General features: G+C 33.3%; 2 protein-coding genes across 2 annotated transcripts in view; both read right to left on the reverse strand.

The window, feature by feature from the left end:
• Nucleotides 1-750: 750 nt before the first annotated feature.
• On the reverse strand, nucleotides 751-1,615 carry LOC130495587 (uncharacterized). The gene is made up of 5 exons (XM_056987000.1): nucleotides 1,485-1,615; nucleotides 1,288-1,336; nucleotides 1,079-1,177; nucleotides 951-986; nucleotides 751-834 (listed from the first exon to the last, which is right to left on the reverse strand). The coding sequence occupies exons 1-5, from the start codon at nucleotides 1,613-1,615 to the stop codon at nucleotides 751-753; spliced, it is 399 nt and encodes a 132-aa protein (XP_056842980.1).
• Nucleotides 1,616-5,039: 3,424 nt separating this feature from the next.
• LOC108806485 (sugar transporter ERD6-like 18) overlaps nucleotides 5,040-9,052 on the reverse strand; it is a gene marked incomplete at its 5' end in the record, with an annotated part of 5,241 nt that continues 1,228 nt past the window's right edge. The window contains 12 exon segments of the mRNA XM_056989029.1: nucleotides 5,040-5,347; nucleotides 5,601-5,715; nucleotides 5,813-5,872; nucleotides 5,957-6,010; nucleotides 6,139-6,198; nucleotides 6,297-6,359; nucleotides 7,850-7,893; nucleotides 8,036-8,120; nucleotides 8,198-8,278; nucleotides 8,396-8,488; nucleotides 8,589-8,653; nucleotides 8,917-8,992. Of these exon segments, the coding sequence (XP_056845009.1) occupies nucleotides 5,202-5,347; nucleotides 5,601-5,715; nucleotides 5,813-5,872; nucleotides 5,957-6,010; nucleotides 6,139-6,198; nucleotides 6,297-6,359; nucleotides 7,850-7,893; nucleotides 8,036-8,120; nucleotides 8,198-8,278; nucleotides 8,396-8,488; nucleotides 8,589-8,653; nucleotides 8,917-8,992 (942 nt within the window).

Below are 9,052 nucleotides of genomic sequence, written 5' to 3' on the forward strand. Positions count from 1 at the left end.
TCTGCTCCAAGCCGCGACAGCACTACCTCGTCATCAATCTGAGCTCCGGTGATGGCATCAAGCTGCGTTCATCATTAAGTCACCGTACCTCCTCCGTCTTTCTCTACTCCGATTCCGTGCTCGGACTTACAGGCCATGGTCTGCTCCACGAAGCCGTGGCCGTGCTCAATTCTGTCCGTGTGGTGCTCACAAAGGCTCGCCGTCATCAACCAGTCCGGCCAGAAGAAAGCTCAAGGAGAATCAATGGCCAACTCTTGGCTTTTTGCAACCAAGTCCCTGAAGTCTTGATTTATTTGTATACTGCCCCGAACTTTCATAACTGCAGAATAGACCTCTTGATTTGGCCCTAAACTTCCAATTGTGCACTTTAAACCCTGTGATATGCAAATGAACAATCTAATGCAATATATACTCCTAATATGCAACTCCATGACTATAATAAGCTAAAATGTGAATCTAAAAACCTATAAAAACATGAGATATCAAGACCCAAGAGTAAAAATGTAACCTTGCAGTGTATCGTTTGCGCTGCTTACTCAAGGACAAACAAAAAAACTAATCCACGTTGTCTTTATTCATCGTTATTCAATCACAAAAAATGCATACAACAACATATATCACCATGACCTGGTATTTTGATACTAAGGAGAATCATCATCAGGATGCCATAACCTGTTGTAAAACCACATGGTGTCAGCCTCGACTACATAACTTGTTCTTGTGCCATTCATACTGCGCATATATCCACTTCTATATTGAGATTATAACGTGTCCAAAGCTTTTCTTCTCTGTGGTGGAGTACTTAGGCTGAGGCTCAGTCATTCTGCAGAAATCCTACTACACATCAAAAATCTAATCAAAAGGTTATTTGCAATGATCATAAGTTGTTTATTATATTAGCTTACTTGGAGCAAATCCTTAAATGTTTCCTCCATTACCAATGGTTATACAGACAGGAGCAGATTGATCTTTGAGAACTCCTCTACCTGCAACTAAGTTAGGATTAACACTAAAAGGCACAATAAACAGTGACTCCACACCAGACATAAAGTTAGAGTAAACCATAAGAATCATTAACCTGGCCAGTTCCTTTCTCCCCGTTAACCTCCAGGTTCTGACCATATCTCATAGATTCATCTCTGAAGGGAATATTAACAATCTCATTGTAAGGAAGACACTGATACATTATAAAGTTCAATAAATCTTTTAAAATCAGTAAAGTACTTCTGAAAAAGATAATTTGATAGTTTATGCAAAGCTTATCTCTTTATGAATATTTATTTATACCTTGACTTGTTCAATGATGACCAAGAGAACTGCAACACCTGAGACAGTTCTATACTCTACACAATTCAAAAACTCTCAGATCAGTCTTTTACAGAAAACGATTGATATGTGATCAACAAAGAAAACAATCTACGCCATATGTTAGTTAGACAGTGTTTCATGATCGGTATCTACATATTAAAATCAAATCAACATACCCATTCCGATCACGGGAACTATGTTGATACCAGCAGCAACCATTGTTACTGTCACATATCGAAATTAAGTCAAACTGCTCCCCAACCACTGTGAACAAAAAGGAATCACAACACGAGTGGTGAATAAACATATCGATATCTAAAATGAAACCAAATCAATTGAAAATTTGATGACCACAACGTTCGAACCCGTAAAAGTGACAAAGAGAACACAAATACTAACATGAGATGGCGAGGAGTAACATCCATGACCAGCCCGACAGCAACAACCATATCTGCAATATACAAAGTTTTTAAGTGTGATTACTGAACCCACGACTGCAAGAAACTCCGCCGTGGAGTGACGGTCGGAAAGCCTTTCAAGGGTCTGCCAATACAAACCTAGGAACAGAATATCCTTAGAATCCAGGCGAAGCATATGAACTCAAGCGGAGGAGGACAACAAACCTGGGACACCCTCCACATAAATCACGACGCCTCCGTTACGAAACCCAAAGACCATCGTCACAGCTTCACCCCCGCAACCGATGAAACCGAAGAGCAGAATGATCTATTCCATAGGGTTTTCATAAGGGCCTTACACACACAGAAAATTACAGAAGAAGCCCAACACGGCGAGCCCGCTAAGAATTATACTCTGCGCTTCGTTTAAATGAATCTGACGTGTCGAACAAAGAAGGCATCAGTTTCCACGCTGGATGCTGATGTGTCTCAACCTGGAGAGAGTAAAGTGTATTATATATAAATAGATTCCCCGTCTTAAATTAATGTATTTTATAATTACTTCCATTTGAAAATTCTAGATTTTAATGTATGTTTGGGACAAAATATAATAGCATAATTTATATTTTTGAAACTTAATTATAAATAACATAGACTATAAATTAGAATTCTAATTAAAGCCTAACTTGTTTTGTAGGAATTTCTTTTTATTAATATGCTTCTTAGTTTGATCAAAATTATTAAAGTTAGGTTTCTAGTGTTTTTAGATTTTTATATCTAGAATGAATGATTGAAGTCCTGCATTTTCAGTATCTGTTTTGAATGATAAAACAAATTCATGAAATAGACGCATACATTGAACCTAGTCAAGAAAAAGGTCCTCACGAATATCTAGAGTCTATCGAGTCTACATATAATCAGCATATGTTTAGAATCATTTCTATTCATGTGGGGATTGTTGGACTAATAAAAACCCCATGGCTTTATGAAAATTGTGAAAAGTAAATGATTTGGACTTAAATGTATTTGAAGCCCAAACAACAGTCATAATATAAATATAATTTGGAAATGTCACACATCGGGGAAAAGAAGAGGTGATGAGCAATATATATATGGTCCTTGATATCATGGGTTAAACAGTTCAACGGAAGAGAGAACTCCTCACGGGTGCCGCCGCTGTTCGGATGACTCGGTCTTGGGTCTTGGGTCTTGGTGGGAGGCCTCCGGCTCAATAAAATTCTTTTTGGACCAAATTACTTTTGGTTTTTTGGCTCATTTTTCGAATCAAACACGACATGCAATTCATTTTTAAACGATGTGCACATTTTGTCTGTTCGCCCAATTTTAAACGAGATGAGATCGCGTCTTGATGAAGAAGTTTCGCAACTCAACTTCCCTCGATTTCCGCGAGATTCTCGTCTACGTGAAGCAGCTGTTGCGGAAAGTGGCTCTCTATCTTCTCTTTAAATACTGCATCTCTTCATTCATTACTCACTTCTTTCAGATCGAAAACCAACATAGAAAATCCCTTAGCATAAGTTTAAAGAGTGTTTCGTAGTTATTAGTTCGATAGGGCGTTCACTAGTGAAGCGTGATCGTCTACCATGGTTGTATCCTTGGACTCGATATTTCGCACAGTACCGTCTCTGTACAGAACGAATATTTAGAGTTAAGGAAAAATATTATATTTTAACTCCATGTTATGTTTGTCAAAACGTTTTTCCATCTCGGTTTTCGAATAGTTTCTTTCCTTACTATCGTTTTAAATATTATTGTTATTTCAATTCGGTTTTCGGCTTCAACAGTAAGCAGATCTTAGGAAAGAGATATGAGAATTTGTTATAGTATGTTTTACAATTAAGAACCTTACTCATCAAATAGCACTAACTTGCTACAATAAATTTGTCAAAATAGAAATGTGTTCAAGAAATTACATAATTGAATTAAGAAAAAAACGGCCTGCAATAAATAACAGGAATTGTGAGAAGCTATATGGAAGACCCCCAAATAACATTGATAAGTTTTTGCAGAGAGTGCTTACCTTTGACGAACTTGGAGTTGGTGCTGATCACTATGATTACTTTCGGCTGGCGGACACCATTTAAATTAGCAAGAATCATGATTAATACACATGGATGAAAGTATTTTAGTTGCTGTGTCGAGAGAATGTACTTATCAATTCGCGTGTTCCCATAACCCGTTGGGTTGTCTTGGTGTGATCATCGTATATAGTCCTAATGTCACTAACTTAACCAATAATGTCTGAAAGAGAGAAGTAAGCTGGTATGAGATAAATGAATATTCAACTTCTGAAAATTGGTGTTGGGAGATTTAAAAGATGTACCTGGCAACTAGATGACCATAAGTTCACCACCTTTTTCATATTTTGGGATACCCAAAAGCGCAGAAGACCTAGGACAACGGTCTGCATGAAACGACTGCGTTGCAATTCGGAGAGTGATAGTTGGGAGGTCGCCATTGTCGGTAAAGGTTTGTGTCTGTGTGTTGAGTGGAGAAGCGAAGTGAATCTGTAAGATCCATGGCACTAGGGATGTCTTTTTATAGGTAATAAATGGTGGAGAAGCTGAAGAAAGAAGTTGGAAATTAGTGAGACGTAGTGGGTCGTCGCATAAATGTGAATGAATCTGAAGGTTTATAGCGACCTCTTAAAGGGAGGCACATGTGTTACTCTGCTCTTCTCTCAGACGGCAAATCAATACTTCGGGAAGAAGAGGACTCACATATCTAATCATGTAAGTTAACCGAAAAATTGGTGCACGTTTTTAATACTGAATTAATTTAACAAAACCCACTGAACCATCCACGTACCACTTCCAGCCTTCTGCATACTAGTATGAATTTAGAACGATACTTTTTTTCTCGATTAGCATATCATCATATATAAACTAAGTTAAAATAATAGGCCTGTTCGTTTAATAAACTCTGGCGTCAGCGGCAAAGATTCAGAAAAACAACTACGAGCGACAAGAAATATAAAACAATTAAAAATGACAGGGAGTGATTTGATAAAAAAAACTGACGCTGACGACGCGTGAACTCATCTGGGAGACGCTGATTTTTGTGGCGTCCATAAAAACACGGAAACAACCACCAGCGACAATGGCCGACGGCAACCGTATAACGGCAACCGTATAACGATGCTGCCTTTAGTTTTCTCTTTTTTGTTTGTTAATTTTTGATTGCTTCCAACTGACGCGCGTCAGAGTTACGAACAGGCCTAATTCATACATTAGAATGAAAAGTATTGAAATATTACATACAGAATACGAATTACGGAGTATAAACATAGGCAGTAGATGTTTACATCACGAAAGTTACATAAATATTTAATTTATTATAAAGAAAACTAAAATAGTATTTCATTTTTTTTTTGTAACTGTAAAATAGTATTCTTTTTCGATGAGTATAATCATAAACATCGAGTTTAATAATTTTATATTTTATATATTACAATGAAAAAGTAGACATTTTAGTCTACGTGTGATTTCTTTCGTCGGGTTCACGAGAACGAGTAAGCGAAAGTTGTATTTCTTCAAGTGATAATCCTTTCGTTTCCGAAACGAGCAACCAAATAAAAATCAGTGCTGCTCCTCCAATAGCCCCGAATATGTAAAACGTTCCTATTACATTTACATAATTTAAATTAATCAAAACGTGTTTCAAAAAAAAAAAAATCAAAACTAAATATCTCTATAAAATTTAACTTATTAATAAAATCTATGACAACTATAAATTTAAATTATTTTTTTGCTCTACAGCTATAATGCTTTTTGTCAATCAACATTTATATTGTTTTTGTCCAGACATTTATGTAACTAGTTAGTACGCCTTTTGATAATTTGTAAGTTATAACCTAGCTAATAAAAAGAATACCTTGAGTGCTCCATTCGAATAGAAAATTGAAAAAGTAGGTGACGATCGAACTACTTGACCATGAGGCCAACGTAACTAAAGTCCCAGCTGTTACTTTTATATTCATTGGAAATATCTGCACACACACAAAAATCACGCAACGGTTACTTCATTTACAAAATAATGGCATATTAAGCTCGACATTTTAAATAACAGTTTGAGAGTTCATGTACCTCAGACATAATTATCCAAGGGAGGGCTCCCACTCCTACTGCATAAGATGCAATATATAGCTGCCAATAAAGAAAACCAAATTTTAATTACGTTATTCGATATTTTTAAAAACATGCAGTGTGAAAGTAGAGCAAATGCCTTACCGTAACGCATATAAACGTTAAAACTGGAGTTAGCTTCGGAAGCAATTGCATTTTCTGCTCATATCAAACATGCAACTAAATATTAGTTTTTTTGACAACTTTTTATGCCTTCAACTAAACATTAGTTAATAATAGTAATATAATAGTCAATAGACATCATATATATATACACTTAAAATAACCTGTAATGTGAAGGCGAACCCAATAAACATGCAAGTTATGCTCATCCCACACGCTGAAGTCTATAATTGTCAAAATTAAAACCAATTTCAAACACTTTAATTAGTAGTTTCTATGATAAACTAATTGGTGTAAATCGAAAAAGAGAAAACATGCTCACCAACAAGAGGGGCCGTCTGCCCCATTTATCAACAAGAATTAGACCAATCATGGCTTTTGGTACCTGAGAATACTTACAAAGTCCATTCAGTAATGTTAAATTCAGGTTTATCATAAACTTCCAACTTAACTAATTAACAATAAATGAACTGATTCAAGTATTTTTGTATATTAGCCATGTCCCATTAGAACTCCGATATAAAAGCTTATATTCTTATGCATTATTCTTTAGAGATCAAGGTCCATAATCAATTAATTTCTACATAATCTCAATATTCTCACGAAAGATAATGATTCATCCAGCCATTAGTCTCGCAGACAATTGTTACCGGATCCAAGAGCACAAGTCACTTTTTGGGCCAAACTTTGAAAAAGTGTAAACTATTTTTTTTTAATTAGTTAGGCTAAGTGGCTTTGATAAAATGTTTAATTTTTTAAGCTTTCAATTTAAAATTAATTATTGATAAATGAATTGGTCATAACCATTTATTTATCATTTAATTATTTATGTAACTACCTATGTAACACTTTATTCATTCACTAACAAATTCTAAGAAGAGTACCAACAAAAGGAAATCCTAGTTATATAAACAATATAAATGAATTCTTAATGTATAAAGTTCTTTAAAGAAATTTGACTAAAAATGTGGCAAATATCACAATCGTTCAGTATTTGTACGACAAAGGATTTAAAATACTTTAGTGTGATTTTCACAAATATTGCATCAATGGAGTCAATGAAAGTTATATAAAAAATTGTATACAAGGACTTTTCCTGCATCATTTGCAAAAATAATTATTTTGAATATAATAATGTTTTATTTAAAAAATTACTTTCTATTTTTACATTATAATTTTATATTTTAACTTTACCTGCTAGGAAAAACCATAAATAATTCTTGTTTCTTTTATTTTGGTTTAAATTTTCAACTTTAGTTTTTTAAATTTCAGTAGAGTTAAAATTACATTTATAAAAATAAATTTGTATATATATATATTATATTTTATTTAATGATTATTTATTTTAGGCATTTCTCTGATTCCTTAGTTTAAAATATTTTTTTTAAATATATAAATTTTAGATTTTGTTGGTTATAGTTAAAATACATTAAATTGATAAAAATGAATATGTTGACTAATCTTATATTTAATTTTGATTATATATATGTGCATAAAATATGGTATATAAGTTGGTGTAAAAAGTAGTTCTAGTTATATATAATTTTTGTTTATTAATGTGATATGTATATTTTATTTTAATGGTGATATATTAGTTATTATTTATTACTATATTTCAAAAGTCTTGTCAAAATGAATATTTATATAGAAAGATTACTTTAATGATAATACGAGAGTTATTAGTCATTACTATGTTTATAAGTTTTTGTCGAAAATATTCCTTTTTACCAAAAAACTTTGCATGTCATATCTAGATTTTTATCCTATGTCATATTTATTAAAAACTATGTCATTTTCTATTAAGAATAAATATGGTGATAACATATATGCAAAATTATTTTGCAAATAATGTTCAAGCCTTTAGGGGATAATTACCATGAAGATGCCTAACAATGTTGATCCAATGGCCACAGAAAAACCTGTTTCAGCCAAAACTAATTATTAAAGCAAATATAATACAAATTGAAAAGAGAACTCATGGTGAATATCTGATTTAAGTTGTCTCTCCTCATCGTGAAAAGTAAATTTTATTATGGGTATATAAAACTTAATTAGTCTCACCAGCTTTTCTAAGAATGGTACTTGCATAAGATATCACAGCCGTACTACCAGAGAATTGTTGTATCAACATTAGCCCGACTCCTACCTGAGGAACAAATATGCTCACGCAAATAAATAAATAAAAATTATATACTTATATTTACAAGATATTTAACACCATACCACGAGAGTGTGTCTATACTTTCTCTGGAACAAATCAGAAAAGCTCGACTTTGAATCCCTTTCTAGCATTTTGTTCATATCCTGAAAACAAGACAACATTCATTGAGGCTCTGGTTCTACTTCTACGTTATCTTTTTGTCAACGAATTAATATATATTAAAAGTATCTATAATTGATACTATTTATATTAAAACTCACTTGAATCTCCGAGGCTTCACGTGAAATATCAGCATCTTTCCCTCTAAGCCGAAGCAGTGAATTTTCTAGTTCTTCATCCGCACCAACTTTTGCCTTTACAATTGAAATAGTTTAATCAAGGTACATTTATTTCTTCTCATAGTTAGTAGACGTTACGAAATTGAGCATATATATATGAAAATAAATAACCAACCAGCCATCTTGGAGACTCTGGTACGAAGAATAAACCGATTCCTTGAATAACGCATGGTAGGGCGCCTAGACGATAAAATATTAGATTTCTATCAGTTAGTTTGTACATTTTTAGTATATTTTTCATTTAATTCTTATACATAGTTCAAATACATTTACATCAAAATAATATATACTAACTTCGATAGTCAGTCTAATTATTAAAGATACAATCCAACTAATCATCCGTATAAATATATGATATTTTCCACGTTAAACTACAATATGCCATTTTCTTCCTTATTTAAACATCACTTTCATGTTGATTATGAAATAATAACTAGTTTTACCTAGTAAAGCCATCTTCCTCCAGCTGATGAAATTCCCAAAAAAAAAAACCATGGCGAGTCCAGAGTTTTGAAGAAGCTACAATAATTAGTCACACGAGAATTCAAAAGGGTCAATACACTCACAAGAAAGCCACAA

The sequence above is a fragment of the Raphanus sativus genome, chromosome 6, assembly GCF_000801105.2.
Source record: "Raphanus sativus cultivar WK10039 chromosome 6, ASM80110v3, whole genome shotgun sequence".
Lineage (NCBI taxonomy): Eukaryota > Viridiplantae > Streptophyta > Magnoliopsida > Brassicales > Brassicaceae > Raphanus > Raphanus sativus.